This window comes from Salvelinus sp. IW2-2015, linkage group LG7 (assembly GCF_002910315.2).
Source record: "Salvelinus sp. IW2-2015 linkage group LG7, ASM291031v2, whole genome shotgun sequence".
Lineage (NCBI taxonomy): Eukaryota > Metazoa > Chordata > Actinopteri > Salmoniformes > Salmonidae > Salvelinus > Salvelinus sp. IW2-2015.
Window position 1 is genome coordinate 27767203 of NC_036847.1, and position 18222 is coordinate 27785424.

The window sequence follows — 18222 nt, forward strand, 5'->3', positions numbered from 1 at the left end:
TTTGTTGATCATTATGGAGTTCAGCTCAAGACTACCATTAGCCAAGCATAGCCTCAGGCCAAATATTAGCATAAAATATGTATTGTTTGTTAGCTGGAAGAGGCTTGGTTTGGGACCGGACTTTAGAAGTGTTTAGGGTCCAATTAATGCCTCTTCCTGTCCATCTGAGATTGAAATTAGAGACTGGTCAGTGTAGGCATGAGGGATGAATTGTGTTTTTGATCTTGTGCTGGTGGTCTGGAAGTTATTGGGAAAAATAACTTCTGCCCCCCCCCCCCCAAAAGTGACTCTTTCAATCATTCCAAATGTCGTCTGTTTGGCATTATCCTCATGTGCCCTTCAAAAGAGACCAGAAAGAACATGTGGCATTGTCTTTTAAAATTGTCTTCCTAGCTTGTCAATCAATACTCTGAGTGCAGAAAATGCTTTTATTATTGATTTGAGCTGAAGTAGATGTGCTACTCAGATTTATATTTCCTGTTCTTTCATTTGTCCTGTGAAAAGGTACATCATGTTAATCTCTCGTGGAAAGACTACGTAAACATAAATGGTACTGTAGATCTGTCATGATAAAACGGGATGTGTGAGATCGGCAGCATTAGTTCCAGTGCTTGGGTTTTTCGTCACTGGTTATTTGGACAAATCACGATTTTGCAGGTGTTAGCATCTTTTGAATTTTGGAAGGAGAGGGGACATTTGGCCCAAAGACTTGCCTGTAAATTGCAAAGAGAGAGGTTGGAGCTGGATTTGCTCATTCTATCTCTTCTCTTAACACTATGGACCCAGAACTTCATTGACTATCTGACCAATTACGCAATACTTTAGTTCTGGGTTAACCAAGATTAACATCATGCTAAAATGGTCCATTCTCCTTTTACCTCATCAAATTTATGTATTTTTATAACCACCCATTCACCAAACTGTTGCTAGGTTTCGCTGGTGCAGTGGACAGAGAGTGTGGGTCTGACACTGGTCGGACGGGACCAGAACTCCATGCAGTTGAGGACTCCTAGTGGACAGATCCTGAACTTCACCATCCTGCAGATATTCCCTTTCACCTACGAGAGCAAGCGAATGGGAATCATCATTCGAGTGAGTGCTGCTGACTAGGATATTTGAGACATCCCTTTACAGTTGCCAGAGGTGTATGCTTTCCTCAGCTGATCTAATGTATTGTGGAAGATCATTTGTATTTTGCTTGATTGCCGGCTAACTGTCTGTGTTTTGATGTAACTACTCTTTTGAAAGATCCATTGTATAGCTGATATCAGTAGGGCCAACTGTCTGGGACCAACTGCTMTTTTTTAAGATACATTTTATGGCTTTTGATCCTGGGCATTGATCCATTTATCTATCAAGACATAGGCTGATCTAAGACAGACTTTACCCTGCTATGAACTCCGATGACWAAGTCTCTGTGCTGTCTGCATGCTGTCTGCATGACTTGATGGATAGACCTGGCTTGGATAGACCTGGTATAACTCTACTTCAGGAAAGCTGCGATTTAAACTTGGCTTCCTCAAGAAAATATTTTCAAACATGTTTGAGACCCCTTGTGAACATTAACACCAAAATAATTTTCCCTTTCTAAGCCACCAACCAACAATAATAAACTAATCCTTTATGTGCATCTCTACACAGGTGCTGAGAGTAGGATGGGAAAACCCTGAGTGCACCTTATTGATTGATGTGAATGTTTTTCTTCTATTTTGTTTGTCAAGCATTGAATTAAGATATTGACAGTGAATGGTCTGTTTTACAGGATGAGTCTACACGAGAAATTACCTTCTACATGAAGGGTGCAGACGTAGTGATGGCAGGCATCGTCCAGTATAATGATTGGCTGGAAGAAGAGGTATTTTTGGTTTCCTCTATTAAAACACGTCATTTTAGTTTTAATTAACGACCACCATGAATTGATTATAGCGTGTTGCGGTCATCTTTAGGGTGTTGCTGTCAATTTTCCCTTTCTTGGGAAGGTTCAGTCCTTGTGTATGTTTGAACGTTCTGATATTAATGTTTTGGTGTTACTTTTGCTCTTTCTTCCAGTGTGGAAATATGGCCAGGGAAGGCCTGAGGGTCTTGGTCGTTTCCAAGAAGTCTCTAACAGAGGAACAGTACCAAGACTTTGAGGTTAGTAGCATGCCCTCTCTGTCTTTGGTTGAGCTTCAATGTAACTGTTGTCATCAAAAAGAAAGGAGGACCAAGGCACTCTTCATATAATTAATTAAAATGCCTTTATTAGTATGGCATGTTCAATAGAAACAAAGTTGTTTAAAAACCGACGCGTTTCGGCTGCATGGCCTTCGTCAGGGAGTACTGTTGTTCATGTTTGTTTCCATAGAGTATGGGACTGTGCGGTAACCCAAGCCACCAGAAGGAGGAGGATGTTTAGATGAGAATGAATTGACTGTTCTGAGTAACAAGCCCACCGTTAGCGACCTTTGACATTTCAGTGTGTCATAGCCATTTGGCAAACTCATTAGTGAGGCTGAAGCTTAGGGTAATCCATCTTGGTTTGAGCACATCCACATAGTGCCAATAAAGAGAAGGGAAATTATTTTTGACCAACATCTGGGTATGCATGTGAAACCAGGTGTGGTAATATTCTTACAATAACATGAATTTACTAGTTGCTGCACTCCCTCTGCATGTGTTGTTTTTACTTTACCAGTGTATTATTATTATTAGTGCCACTACTTATGAGATTAAAGAAATGTACATTTGTGTTGGATGACAATATAGCACTAATTTGTTTATCGTCCTACACAAAATACACCTCTTTCCAGGTGTTGTCTTGGAGTTGTCATGTTCTCTCAAGTCTTTTATATCTGCTAGGTAGCCTACCTGCACAACAACAAATCAAATACTTCCAAGATACTCACCATTGTTTTTAAGATGTCAAGTGTGTGTTTGTGATACTCGGGATATCTTCCTCTCTCTCACACTACACACACACACACACACACACACACACACACACACACACACACACACACACACCACACACACACACACCGACACACACACCACACCACACACACACAACACACACAACACCCACCACACACACCACGCAGCACACACACACACACACACACACACACACACACACACACACACACACACACTCCCATTCTCAATGCAGGGTGGGAGGGCGGGCAGATAGGCAGCTCCACCAGGCCCATTGCCTGAGTGTATAATTGTGAGAGCTGGCTGCTGGGCGGTGGTGACTCATGCACAGATCTTGTGTTCCTGAGTGAGTCTCTCAGATTAGTTTTTTGCTTTATCTCCTCTGAGCTGGAGACTGCTGGACATTTACTTGCTCCTTCCAAATCCTTCTCATCTAAAACATGTTACAATTGACGATTTTTTATGTTTGACAGTTAATAAATCAAACTAGCTAWACTCCAATATGCTAAATTCGGATAATGTCTCTCATTTCTCTCGTTACATTCTCCACAGGCCCGATATTTCCAGGCCAAGCTGAGTGTGCACGACCGGTCTCTGAAGGTTGCCACGGTGATCGAGAGCCTGGAGATGGAGATGGAGCTGCTGTGTTTGACAGGGGTGGAGGACCAACTGCAGGCTGACGTACGGCCCACCCTGGAGATCCTACGTAATGCAGGCATCAAGGTCAGGGGTCACCGGGGCAGGGGGGTAGACGGCCTCAGCAACAATTCACTTCAATACATTTTAAATTGACGTTTTAGTCATTTAGCAGACACTCTTATCCAGAGTGCATACATTTTCATACTTTTTTTCAATACACTTTATTTATCCCTGGGCTTTATGCCCTCTCAAACTGTTGTTATGTATTGTGTCATTGTTTGAATGTGGATAAGAAATGTAAAACGTGTTAATCACACACAAATGTAATTTTAAAACTGTTTTACCTGTGTAGGTGTGGATGTTAACTGGAGATAAGCTGGAAACAGCCACGTGCACGGCTAAGAACGCTCATCTGGTGACCCGCAACCAGGAAATCCACATCTTTAATTCGGTGAGTGGAGAAGCAGTAGAGGGCATTTTTCTTTTCAACCACTGCACTTTGAATATAATGTTTATTGTGAATTGGAATAAATAGCTTTAGCATAAGGGGTCATTCCTAGTTCATCGGACCATCCACAGTTTCCTGTCGTCTGCACTGACCTCATGCGGACATCCATCCTCTGTGTGGTGAAGGCCCATAGCTGTGCTTATGTAGTCCCCCAGCCATGTAACCCAGCCCAGCCCAGCCTGGATCCGCTGGCTATTTGGCTGGCCCAACAATAAATCACCTCTCACAAGAATAAGCATTCAAGCCAGTGTCAACCAGACCAGAGCCTTCCAGACCTGGGTTTAAATACTATTTGATATTGTTTCAAATACTTAAGCTGTGCTTGACTAGCACTACAGGCAGTCTAAAACAAACACTTATAGTACATATATTTGAATGATTTTAAATGCTATTTGACCCCAGGTCTGGAAACAGGCCTGTGAGTACCAGCTGAACCACTTCCTGAGGGAACACAGACAGAGAACCTAACTTTCTAATTTGTTTTGCAGGCTTAGCGCTCAAACAGCACAATTGCTTTGATAGTCTGTTGACTTCCCTTTTGGCCTTCGTCCAGTTGCAGAAAAGCTTGCCTGCCGTAGGAAGGTTAGGACTTGCGTACAACAGTTGTTACTGGAAGAGGATAACAATGGCTGGCACAGCATGAAAACAATCCCTTAGCTTCTCCCAGCAGAGGAGGGCAGGCAGGGGCTGTGACTGTTGAGTGGTCCAATAGCCAAGGCATCTGCTATTGGCTTCCTGGTTCGACACAAATGGCACTGGGTTGACGACTTGACGTATGAACACGCAATAGGAGAGGAATATAGCCATACCAGTGCATAACATTGGTTGACAGATTGATGTCTTGTTGTCATTTCCAGTTCCACATTTTTGGAATTCCGAGTCCACATATAAGTTTGACACAGTTGCAGAAACTATGGGATGTTTTCTTCTTAATATGGATGGACCTTAGGTTAGACAATTTGCCCTATTGTAATGTCCACACAATTAACCTCCATATTTCATTAGAAATAGTAGTCTATATAAATCCACAAAATCAGCCATGTATTAGTGGGTTCATGTCCTGGTCGTCCTTATGGTTTCACACCTTACATATGTTCAACATTTGGCAGTTGATCAGTTCACCCTGATGCTAATCTAGAGTGTGTTTGACAGTTGCAGTCAGGAGAGCAGCTACTCCTGCTGCTGTGGGTTAGATAGCTATCTGTGTGTCTCTGACATGATGGTAAGCCATGTACTGTCTGTGGTCCTAGGTGACGACACGAGGAGAGGCCCATCTGGAGCTCAACGCTTTCAGGAGGAAACACGACTGTGCTCTGGTCATATCAGGGGACTCACTGGAGGTAAGCTGTGCACCGTCCTCACTCTGAATACTTTACCTTATCTGTGTAAACCAAACCAAAGCACTATTACTGAAGAGGCCTTTGGTGGTAGCTGTGGTATTGGTAATAGACTTTAACCAATGTTCGACTGACTAACTGAGACACTTGAGAAACGTCAGCCGGTGTTGAGTCTTATCCATTCACACTGCTGCATTGTTTTGAGTCTCAATTGACAACTGCCTAGATAAATGTAACAGACGTTGAGGAAGGAGTCTATATCAATGATAAAGATCCAGACATAAACCACAGTTGGTCGTTGGCCCCGGTGGTTGTTCAACCCTCGTCTGTCATACTCTGCTTCTCCTGCAGGTGTGTCTGAAGTTCTATGAATATGAGTTTATGGAGCTGGCGTGTCAGTGTCCTGCCGTGGTGTGTTGCCGCTGTGCTCCGACCCAGAAGGCCCAGATAGTCCGGCTGCTGCAGGAGCGCACAGGCAAACTCACCTGTGCTGTAGGTGAGTCTGCCCAGTGTCAGCCCCAAGCCTTTCTCTATTGGGACATTACAGTATACACAGTTACAGAGTTAACAAATAGCCTACTCTCAATTCAGCTCACTAAAACTCTCCAATTACAGTTAACTGCAGGGTTACTGACCTGTACATTTTAAGATATTGGATGGTATTGTTTTCATGATATAAACTTGATAAACAGTTTGCATCATAGTATTTTCTTATGGTAATGATTGAGGTCTGATCGAGGATGTCGCACTCACACACAGACAGACAGGCAGGCAGGCAGACACAGACAGACACACGAACATACACACACATACACACACAAAGCCCTCTCTGCTGTGAGTCACATTAACAGACGTGTTCCTCCTGACACTTCCACTGATGTCTGTTTGTTTTCTCTTAGGGGACGGAGGAAACGATGTCAGCATGATCCAGGAAGCCGACTGTGGCGTGGGAGTGGAGGGCAAAGTAAGAACCTCTCTGTCCCTGTCGCCCTGTTGCTCTGCTTTCACACACACACTGTCGCTGCTGTCTGTGTCGTGTGTTTCCTGAGAGCTGGAGCCCCTCTGGCCAGAGCACCATTTAACATACATTTGTCACTATGTCATATCATGCACTTTTTGACTGTGTGAAAACATGTCATGGGTGTAAAGGAAATGAATGTGACGTTGTCTTCTGACAATGTGGTATTGTCTTCTGTTCTGATTGGGACTGCTTGAACTGTAGTGCTGACAGGTCAACCATGTAGAGTTCTTACTTTATGGACACCTTGCTCCTTCATTAACTATGGACCAGAGCTCCACATCAACTCAATAGTTGGTAAATATTGATTTAACTGTGGCAGAAATAGGGAACTTGTTTACTCAAGTGGCAGTAGTTTAAACTTTTCCTCCAAACTTTTCTTTATATACACTCGTAAAAAGTGTTATTCTGGTTACCAAAGACCTTTGCTAACCTTTTCTAAATGTATCTCAGAATGTCTTAAAAATTCCACCACCATGTTGTTGGTTGACAGGAAGGGAAACAGGCATCGCTGGCTGCGGACTTCTCTGTGACTCAGTTCAAGCACTTGGGCAGACTCCTCATGGTCCATGGGCGGAACAGCTACAAGAGATCCGCCGGCCTCTCCCAGTTTGTCATCCACCGGAGCCTGTGCATCAGCACCATGCAGGTAGGCAGGACCAGGGTACTAAATGGTGGAACGGGGTGGGGAGTGAGTCAGGACTAGGGTACCAAATGGTGGAACGGGGTGGGGAGTGAGTCAGGACTAGGGTACCAAATGGTGAAACAGGATAGGGAGTGTCAGGACAGGGAGTGCCAGCAGCTTCCCTGGAAGCCTAGTCACCATGCAGCACCAGCCCCAGAGCCAGTGGGTAGTGAGAGTACCTTGGGCCAGGCATAGAGAGGTGGAGCAGGGTGGGGAATGAGTCAGAGCAGGGGACCCCAGGAACTCTTCTTGGGGGCCCCAGCCTTCAGCCCCCAGCCCCCCCCCCCCCCCCCCCCCCTTTTCAGCCCTAGTGAGTACACAGCCCAAGTACAAGGCCAGGTCTTCAGCCCTCTAGTCTCCCAGACCAGGCCATAGACTAGTTTGGGAGGCCTCCAATGTGTCTCGGATTAACACTGCCCACAACCACAGCTGTTAACCCCATAGAGTCGATTTCCACTCCCCAGCGGAAATCTAATTAGCATAATAAAAAAATCCCCATAAAAATCTGTCAATTTAAGATAGAGATATCAGTTTTTTTTGTCGCACTTCCGCATCTGCTTTGAAAGGTGACAGAGCTAGAGCGATGTTTGTCAGACCATGAGAAATCCCCAAAATCTGTCTTCTCACAAAATCGTCTGTAGCGTCCTTGCGGACACGATGCTGTTCTCCGTTTTGCTCTATGCCCCCCACAAGCATCTTAGGAATTGTCTGAAGTTGGTACAGACGATCTGCCAACTTCTGTCTGTAGCTACACACTAATATGACCCCTCTGTGGAAAGGTGAGATACTCACAAACACGTATGTCAGTTGTTTTGCTCTAGGACGCCCACAGTCCTCATAAGACTCATCTGAAGGTACTAGTTCAAAAAATGAATGGAAGTAGAAATGGGGACTGTTTAATGCCAAAAATAAGGGGTTCAATATATGTTAAAAAAAAAGAAGGAAAAAAAAGAATAATAATAAAAATAAATAAAAAATCCTGATCTTTCTTATATCGCTCAGATATACAGTGCCAGTCAAAAGTTTGGACACATCTACTCATTCCAGGGTTTTTCTTTATTTTTACTATTTTCTATATTGTAGAATAATAGTGAAGACATCAAAACTATGAAATAACACATATGGAATCATGTAGTTACCAAAAAAAGTGTTAAAGAAATCAAAATATTTTAAATTCTTCATAGTAGCCACTCTTTGCCTTCATGACAGCTTTGCACACGCTTGGCATTCTCTCAAACAGCTTCATGAGGTAGTCACCTGGAGTGCATTTCAATGAACAGTTGTGCCTTGTTAAAAGTTGATGTCTTCACTATTATTCTACAATGTAGAAAATAGTACAAATAAAATAAAATAAAACTTGAATGAGTWGGTGTGTCCAAACTTTGGACTGGTACTGGAAGACAGAAACTTCAGAACAAACTTCCTTTAGATTTTTTTGGGGGGGACTATCTGTTGTTCTGTGTAGTGAATCTGTTATTCAATGCGTTTGTATGGGTTAATAGCAGTAAGGCCAAATTAAACCCCCCCAGGCTTAGACATGGCTTAGACTGTAATGGGTTAACTCTTTGGTATAGAGCAAGAGCTCTAAACTACTTAGCAGAAGTAGTGCCTTGCCAGAATGATAATAATAGCTTTATTATTTCACTTTTATAATAAATTCTTGGAGCTATTACTCAGATTACTAACCAATTTTTAAATGAAAGTAGTAAATATTCAGTTTTGAAAATGATGTCAATTATGATTTGTAGTAGTGTATTACAGTTCTCAATATGAAATGAAACGCGCAATAACGCAAATATTTCTATAATAATTTTTTTTTGGGGGGGGGGTAAATCAGCTTCAATGTTGCAGATAGATTTGTGGTTCTATTAATTTAATTGATTGTATTTGTAATCCCCTTACAATTTTTTAAAAACCTTTTTTTGTCCTCCCCTCACCCCTCAACCCTACTACCCCCTCCCCTGATTTGGTGAAACTACCGGACAACAGTATGTCTCATCTTTTTCCACATTTTGTTACGTTACAGCCATATTCTAAAATGTCTTTTTTTTACTTTATTCCCTCCYCAATCTACACACAGTACCCAATAAAGACAAAGGGAAAGCTGGTTTGTAGACATTTTTGCAAATGTATTAAAAATAAACAACAAATACCTTATTTACATAACTATTCAGACCCTTTGCTGTGAGACTCGAAATTGAGCTCAGGTGCATCTGGTTTCCCTTGGTCATCCTTGAGATGTTTCTACAACTTGATTTGGAGTCCACCTGTGGTAAATTCAATTGATTGGACATGATTTGGAAAGCCACACACCTGTCTCTATAAGGTCCCACTGTTGACAGTGCATGTCAGAGCAGAAACCAAGCAATGAGTTCAACGGAATTGTCCGTAGAGCTTCAAGACAGGATTGTGTCGAGGGACAGATCTGGGGAAGGGTACCAAAACATTTCTGCAGTATTGAAGGTCCCCAGAACACAGTGGCACATGACAGCCTGCTTGGAGTTTGCCAAAAGACACTTAAGGACTCTCAGACCATGAGAAACAAGATTCTTTGGTCTGATGAAACCAAGATTGAACTCTTAGGCCTGAATGTCAAGCGTCACATTTGGAGGAAACCAGGCACCATCCTGTGATGGTGAAGCATGGTGGTGGTGGCAGTATCATGCTGTGGGAATGTTTTTCAGCGGCAGGGGCTGGAAGACTAGTCAGGATTGAGGGCAAGATGAACAGAGCAAAGTACAGAGAGATCCTTGATGAAAACCTGCTCCAGAGCACATAGGACCTCAGACTCGGGCGAAGGTTCACCTTCCAACAGGAAAACGACCCAAAGCACACAGCCAAGACAAGACAATGTGCTTCAACAAAGTACTGAGTAAAGGGTCTGAATAATGTCATATTTCAGGTTTTTTTCTAAATACAAATTTGCCAAATTTTCTGAACCTGTTTTTGCTTTGTCATTATGGGGTATTGTGTGTAGATTGATGAGGGGGGGAAACTATTTAAAACATTTTAGAATAAAGCTGTAACAATGATTATTTTTTTAAGTCAAAGGGGCTGAACACTTTCCCGAATGCACTGTATTTCTAATTTCCTCTTTCTGCAAGTGCTGGATTTTCACCCACAGCGGCCAATCCACCATTTATTCTGATATTAACTCTAACCCTCTGATATACACAGATGAACTCTTTCACAGTATAATACCATTTTGCTATGGTGATGACTCATTCATGGTCTCTTCTTCCCCCAGGCTGTCTTCTCCTCTGTCTTCTACTTTGCGTCTGTCCCCCTCTACCAAGGATTTCTCATTATTGGGTGAGCTGAGCTGAGCTGATCTTTTCTCAATAGCGGTAGCTTATCAGGATGGCATTTCAACTGTTAGTCGGATTGCTATGACATTGAGATTGTGTTGACGTATTGTTGCATTGGGTTGAATGTAGGAAAAAAAAGAAATTACTTTAACCCTGCTTAGTCATCAAAACCTCATCAAAAGACCCTCTTTTCAGCCTTAGAATGGAGATCAAATCGATTTAGCGAAATGTCAGGAAATTAGATGCCTGAAATGTTCAATAATTTGGGGAAAAATGTAATAACTGTATTTTTTTACATTTACCTGGATAACTTTAGATAAAACATAATTTTTGTGTTTCATTTCTTACATAAATCATTGATCAATTTCCATTAAATAGTTTGTTCTTTATTCTAGCTACTCCACCATCTACACCATGTTCCCTGTGTTCTCCCTCGTGTTGGATAAAGATGTGAAGTCAGAAGTAGCTATGCTCTATCCTGAGTTATATAAGGATCTCCTAAAGGTAATACACTGTCTTCATTATATTACTTTATTGGCTATCGAATATGGCAGTATAATATGCATTATTTCAAAATGATGTACTGCATAAACCTCCATAACCTTCAGAGTAGTATACCTACAGTATATACACACATTTATTTTGAACTCTATTCAGCTTTCATTTAATGTCACTGTTATCCTGAGTGTATTTATAAATAATTATATTGTATTAAATTAAATGTGTTATTTTTCTATTCCTCTCTCAGGGTCGACCTCTGTCCTTTAAGACCTTTCTGATATGGGTCCTAATAAGTATCTACCAAGGTAAGAAGACATTGATGCAGTGTGTAATGGAAATAAGTGGAAATAAATGCTTGAGTAGCTATTGATAGGCATTCCTATAGATTCTTAGGAATTTGTTGTGTTTTTTTTGTTAATTCCTTTAGGCCTCTCTCACACAGATAGTACTTTAGAAACTGCTCTGCCCTGTGGTGTACGATCCATGATGCTCCCCACCAGCCCACGCACTTTCTTCTTAATTGCTAGTAGTGGAGTTTATTGATGTCTGTGGTTTGTAAATGTTAAATAACCTAAGGTGGTTTTCCAACAAGGACTATTGGTATTGCAAAGGCGTTGCCAGAATCATCCAATGCTACACCCTAAACCTTTAGTCTACAGCTCAGCGCTCAATCCCTACCTCCCATCCCTCTCAAACAGAGTGTGGCACAATATTCTGATATTTCCTTTGACATGATCCTTTTTATCCTTATTTGCTATTGAGTGTGCTTTGGTTTCTGTGTTTAAGGACATTGGTGGGTTGTTTGGTATCGATTCTATAACAGTTGTCCATGGAAGAAATGTTTTGTATGCTTTTATATGAATAATATAATTTTATTGTCCAATGTACCAAATGTCCAACGGAAAATGTACATCTGGTTTATCCCAACAATGTGATGTGTATAAGCAATACATTGAAGTACAATGTTGCTGTATTTTATACATAACTGTGATACTGTATGTCCCATGTCAGATCTGTTGGTATTAATTACATTTTCAATCGCAGGAAGTGTATTTTTACATTCCGTTTTAAGGTCACAATAACATGGTGAAGTGTTACACTTCCTCTTCCCGTCACAGCTACAAATCCTGACATCGATGCCCTTATTTATTTATTTTATGCAAAATATATAGATGTGGCTGTACTGTACTGACTTCACACTCTCTTCATTGTATTTCTGTAGTCCATTCCTCTGATTGTAGCGTTGGAATAACTGGTGTATAACAGAACAGTTAGAGCCAAGGTTCAGGTTGAGCATTAAAGTTTGCCAGTCATGCATTTAAATGGCACCATAGAGATGTCTGTTGATTGAAAATAAAAGCACATGCACATCCATACAAGCAGTAGCAGTGCTTTTGACATTGTGCTAACCTGTTCTCTGTGCTCCTCAGGCAGTATCATCATGTATGGGGCATTGCTGCTGTTTGAGTCAGAGTTTGTCCACATCGTGGCCATCTCCTTCACCTCTTTGATCCTCACGGAGCTGCTGATGGTGGCGCTCACCATCCAGACGTGGCACTGGCTCATGATCGTAGCCGAGCTACTCAGTCTGGCCTGCTACATCGCCTCGCTCGTCTTCCTCCACGAGTTCATAGGTGGGTAAAACACATACTTAACACCCACACACATTTGATGACATGTTTCTGGCCAAGGAATTCCGATGCCAGGAATTTTGATACAGATGAGACAAATAATAATGTATCCACAATTGTATTAACCTGTACACAGTGATAGATTGATAGTAATGGTCTTTCACTGCCCTTGGAGTTGTACGTCAGCATTCAGTGATGACAGGCTCTTCTCCATTCATACTGTGCCCCTGGGCTGTCTGAGACCTGGAGGTTACTGACTGTAGGAAGTCCTGCTAAAGGTGAATAAAGTGACAAATAGTACCAGAGGAGTGCAGCCAGCCACCGGCATGCAAGAGTGTTGAAGTGGAAATGCCAAAGCCTCGTGTTAGTTTCCTGCTCCCGCTACCACACACACGCTGGCCAAGGTCTTTGTGTTTATGACTAAACAGCCTGCTGTAGTTTAGAAACGATTGTACCACATCTAGAACCTCACACTGCTGCTGATGTTAGTTATGGAATTTCATGTCGGCTGTATTATGTAGTTTATGAAATATAAACAGTGGTAGGTGGCAGACATTTGTCACTTAAAAAGCCCAAGTAAAGCGAAAAATRTGACGAATGGACTAGTTGCATAGATTCCGATCAGTTACTTCAGTCTAGTTGCGTTTTCCAAACTTTATTTTAGGCCTTTATGTGGGGTGTGGAGGTCCATTTTCAGACCACAGCGTTATGACCTGAACGTGGTCAAAAGTGCCCTTCTCATTCTTCTCTTTCTTAAAAGAGAGGTAATTTTAACGTTTAACGACACAAGTAACACAAAGGATACATAATGTCCCTGAATGGAACAGCTTGAATCCAAGTCAATTACATGGTAATCCATTTCGCTCATCTGCTGTATTGGCAACATGCTAGGTCTCCCTATTCTCCTGTTTTTCAAAGGCCCAGTGCAGTCAAAAACGTGATTCACCTGTGTGTTATGTATTTCCATACTATGAGGTTGGAATAATACTGTGAAATGATGGTAATGCCCTTTTTAGTTTAAGCTGATTGAAAAGACCGCCTGAAATTTCAGCCTGTTTTAGTGGAAGGGAGTTTTGGCCTGCCTGGAGACATCACCATGCGGTAAATTAGTTAATAGATCAATAAGACAAAGAGGTCCAAAACTCTCTGCAAATAACAGCTAGTTTTCCGTTTTCCACTCGCCACTGAGAAAAATTGCTCTTTGCTAAGAAGCTATGTTTGTTTATTTTTGACTGTTTTAATAGAAAACAATCACAGTAATGTACTAAACTCAGCAAAAAAAGAAACATCCCCTTTTCAGGACCCTGTCTTTCAAAGATAATTAGTAAAAATCCAAATAACTTCACAGATCTTCATTGTAAAGGGTTTAAACACTGTTTCCCATGCTTGTTCAATGAACCATAAACAATTAATGAACATGCACCTGTGGAAAGGTCATTAACAGATAACAGACGGTAGGCAATTAAGGTCACAGTTATGAAAACTTGGGACACTAAAGAGGCCTTTCTACTGACTCTGGAAAAACACCAAAAGAAAGATGCCCAGGGTCCCTGCTCATCTGCGTGAACGCGCCTTAGGCATGCTGCAAGGAGGCATGAGGACTGCAGATGTGGCCAGGGCAATAAATTGCAATGTCTGTACTGTGAGACGCCTAAGACAGTGCTACAGGGAGACAGGACGGACAGCTGATCGTCCTCGCAGTGGCAGATCATGTGTAACAACACCTGCACAGGATCGGTACATCCGAACATCACACCAGCGGGACAAGTACAGGATGGCAACAACAACTGCCCGAGTTACACCAGGAACGCACAATCCCTCCATCAGTGCTCAGACTGTCCGCAATAGGCTGAGAGAGGCTGGCCTGAGGGCTTGTAGGCTTGTTGTAAGGCAGGTCCTCACCAGACATCACCAGCAATTATGGGCACAAACCCACCATCGCTGGACCAGACAGGACTTGCAAAAAGTGCTCTTCACTGACAAGTCGTGGTTTTGTCTCACCAGGGGTGATGGTCGGATTCGCGTTTATCGTCAAAGGAATGAGCGTTACACAGAGGCCTGTACTCTGAAGCGAGATAGATTTGGAGGTGGAGGGTCMGTCATGGTCTGGGGCGGTGTGTCACAGCATCATCGGACTGAGCTTGTTGTCATTGCAGACAATCTCAACGCTGTGCATTACAGGGAAGACATCTTCCTCCCTCATGTGTGACCCTTCCTGCAGCCTCATCCTGACATGACCCTCCAGCATGACAATTCCACCAGCGATACTGCTCATTCTGTGCATGATTTCCTGCAAGACAGGAATGTCAGTGTTCTGCCATGGCCAGCGAAGAGCTCGGATCTCAATCCCATTGAGCATGTCTGGGATCTGTTGTATCGGAGGGTGAGGGCTAGGGCCATTCCCCCCAGAAATGTCCTGGATCTTGCAGGTGCCTTGGTGGAAGAGTGGGTTAACATCTCACAGCAAGAACTGTCAAATCTGGTGCAGTCCATGAGGAGGAGATGCACTGCAGTACTTAATGCAGCTGGTGGCCACACCAGATACTGACTGTTACTTTTGATTTTGACCCCCCCTTTGTTCAGGGACACATTATTCCATTTCTGTTAGTCACATGTCTGTGGAACTTGTTCAGTTTATGTCTCAGTTGTTGAACCTTGTTATGTTCATACAAATATTTACACATGTTAAGTTTGCTGAAAATAAACGCAGTTGACAGGGAGAGGACGTTTCGTATTGTTACCCAGAAATGATTTGATATTGAGATAAAATTGGCTGCATCTAACATAACTGTTTTAAGTCACTAAATGAACTGAGTAGTGGCAACTGAAACACGAACCAAATACTCAACTTTTGACTACTTTAATTAATACACATATAAGTTAATTTATCAAAATACTTTTGGTCCCCTAAAATGGGGGGACGGTTCACCCGATATGGATGAAAATACCCTCAAATTAGCGCTGACAGTCTGCACTTTAACCTCATAGTCATTGTATCATTTCAAATCCCAAAGTGCTGGAGTACAGAGGCAAAACGAAAAACTAAATGTCACTGTCCCAATAATTACGGAGGGCACTGTATAAACATCTCTGTTTGAATGACCCACCATCCTGCCCTCTGTTTCCTGTACTGTTTCTAGATGTATATTTCATTGCCACGATGTCGTTCCTGTGGAAGGTGACGGTTATCACCCTGGTGAGCTGTCTGCCCCTCTACATCCTCAAGTACCTGCGCAGACGCTTCTCACCTCCCAACTACTCCAAGCTCACTACTTAGAGAGAGACGAGGAGGCAGCTGTCCCCGCCGCCGCCACCATACAGTACCTCCATCCCTGCTTCTGTGCACTGGGGGAGAGGTCTCTGCTTTCACTCCTCCCTAACTCATCTAACAGAGCATATCTTTATTAGGACCTTAAGGGTTCCCTTCCCCTTTAATTTATTCTTAAAGGTTATTGTGTAATTGGAAGAGATGGTGTGGGAAGAAAAAAAGTTTGATTTGAGAAGAGAGAAAGTTGTGCAAGTCTACAATACGTCCCTTGTTTAGATGTAAAGACTGAGTATGTTTCCAGACTGATTGGATTGGTGGTTGGATTGACTATCACTGGTTGGGAATTCCATACCATGTAGACTGAAGCTGGAACCGGAATTCTGTGTTTTGTCATGGTAACATGTCTAGAAATGTGTGAATACCATCAGGAAATAGGTTCCATAATGTACTAACAGAGGGCTATGTGTGCCTCTTAATCATGGACTGACTCATTAACAATATAGGGAATATAGAAATCCTGTTTGGTATCTAAACATCAGGCCTATAGAACTGTAACAAGGAACGCCTGCTTGGATTTGACTAACATACTTGCATAAAAAAAAAAACATGCTTGTCAGTCTGAAATGCATTGAATTGGTGATTATGTTTTAATTGCACATATTTCTTAAAAGTAATCGTTGTAGTTACATTGGAAATATAGTGTGAAATGTAATTATTTTATATTCCCCCCCTAAAATTATAACATACTGTAATAGTTACTTTACTGATTCAAAACTTTATGGCACAATCTGTTAATGGATAACATTGGTATTGAAGTAGCATTTCTCAAGGACTTTATGCAATTTGATGTTAAAACAGTTCTGGGGTTTAAAGATGGATGAGTGAACTGATCAGTTCTGTTTGTGTATGTGTTTGTGCGTCACTTAACGACTATAACCCAACCAAGTGGAGGTGGCTTGGTGGTTCAATATAGCATGATAACCCACAGGCTCAGATGTCAAAGTGTGTGTGTCTGTCATTTCGTACGTCGGAGCGGCGAATGGTAAAACAGTTTGTCTAAACTGAAGAGCATGGTCAATATTCAGCCACTAACAGGATGCTATTTGTAGCCAAGACGTATATTCCACTTTGGCCCCCGGATTAGCTGTCCTCTAAGCCAGGGAGTCTGTAGGCTACCCTGTCATGTGGCCACTGCCCACTCCTGACGCCAGTTCTGGCCACACTGTATCATTGCATGATTCACTTTAGTTGTGACATGAAGCCAATTCAAGCCATAGCTGAAAATACTCTGACCACTGTCCAGCTGACCCCTCGCCTACCCCCACAATTCCCACTGCTTCTCCCCACAGACACAGACATGTCTGGAATAGAAAATAACACTTCACCTGCTCAGAGTGGATGGCCCAGGAGAATGTGTTGACGTTCAAAATGTATTAGTACACATTTGAGGGAAGAAAAAAATGAATTAATTCCTCCCATACTGTTCCTCCCAATTCCTACCATTCAGTAAATTCAGAGACTGGTACTAATGACATTGTGTTGTATTAACTCCATTTATATTATTTGAGCTAATTTGACGCATTATAAAGATGTAGCCTAATACCATGACGGGGTTACTGTTAAAATGTGTGAATTATTTGAGTTAAAGAATGCATACAGCGTGGCATAACTACTAAGTCACTGCTTTTATTGTACAGTTCCCACTGGACACAGATGTACATTTCATTGAAATGACATGAAAACAACGTTGATTGAACCAGTGTGTGCCCAGTGTGTTGAAATTACATGCATTTTGTATTGTGTAACCTACTGTACATCTCCTTATTTTAGTTGAAGTTTCAAACATTGAAACCATTTGAATTTTGACATGCCTTTTTGCACAGAAGTTTGTTAGCACTGACAACTACTTTCTTTTGTATCATGTGGACTTTGGAGGTTTCAAACCATCAATTGTGGTAGAATGACACTGCATAATTGTAAATAACCTGTTTATATTTATTAACCTTGATCATTTTGTGTTGGTGTAATTGCATTCTAATCAGCAGAACAAAAAGGAGGATAGTGTTGAATTGTGGATTTCAGTGGTGATCAAATAAATCTCATGTTTTTTCCTTTCTAGTCACTGAACCTTCATTTTCATTACTCCAAAATCATTTTTTAAAGTATTTAAAAAATATATATGTTTAGCTTTGTGTGAGTACGTTTTTTATTATTATTTTTTATTCCTCAAGTAAAACTGTAAGACTGAGGCTGTACTGTAGTGGAAATCTTCCTTATGTAAATCAGTGTGTCTCATTTTCACCAGAGGAGGGAGTCCCTGACACTCAACACAGGCTGCTCTCCTCTACAGTCAGCCACACTTTCCAACGAGCAGATCCTGTAGCCTTCACTGTGGAAGGGTCAGTCTATGCCCT

At 41.9% G+C, this 18222-nt stretch overlaps 1 protein-coding gene across 1 annotated transcript in view; it reads left to right on the plus strand.

Moving 5' to 3' along the window:
• LOC111966753 (probable phospholipid-transporting ATPase IIA) overlaps nt 1-16133 on the plus strand; it is a 35393-nt gene extending 19260 nt beyond the window's left edge. The window contains exons 15-28 of the mRNA XM_023991658.2: nt 931-1092; nt 1763-1855; nt 2050-2133; nt 3466-3636; nt 3905-4003; nt 5311-5400; nt 5749-5893; nt 6297-6361; nt 6909-7064; nt 10348-10412; nt 10804-10912; nt 11157-11214; nt 12340-12543; nt 15681-16133. Of these exons, the coding sequence (XP_023847426.1) occupies nt 931-1092; nt 1763-1855; nt 2050-2133; nt 3466-3636; nt 3905-4003; nt 5311-5400; nt 5749-5893; nt 6297-6361; nt 6909-7064; nt 10348-10412; nt 10804-10912; nt 11157-11214; nt 12340-12543; nt 15681-15817 (1638 nt within the window). The 3' untranslated portion in view covers nt 15818-16133. The remainder of the gene's footprint in view (nt 1-930; nt 1093-1762; nt 1856-2049; nt 2134-3465; nt 3637-3904; nt 4004-5310; nt 5401-5748; nt 5894-6296; nt 6362-6908; nt 7065-10347; nt 10413-10803; nt 10913-11156; nt 11215-12339; nt 12544-15680) is intronic.
• Nucleotides 16134-18222: the final 2089 nt, after the last annotated feature.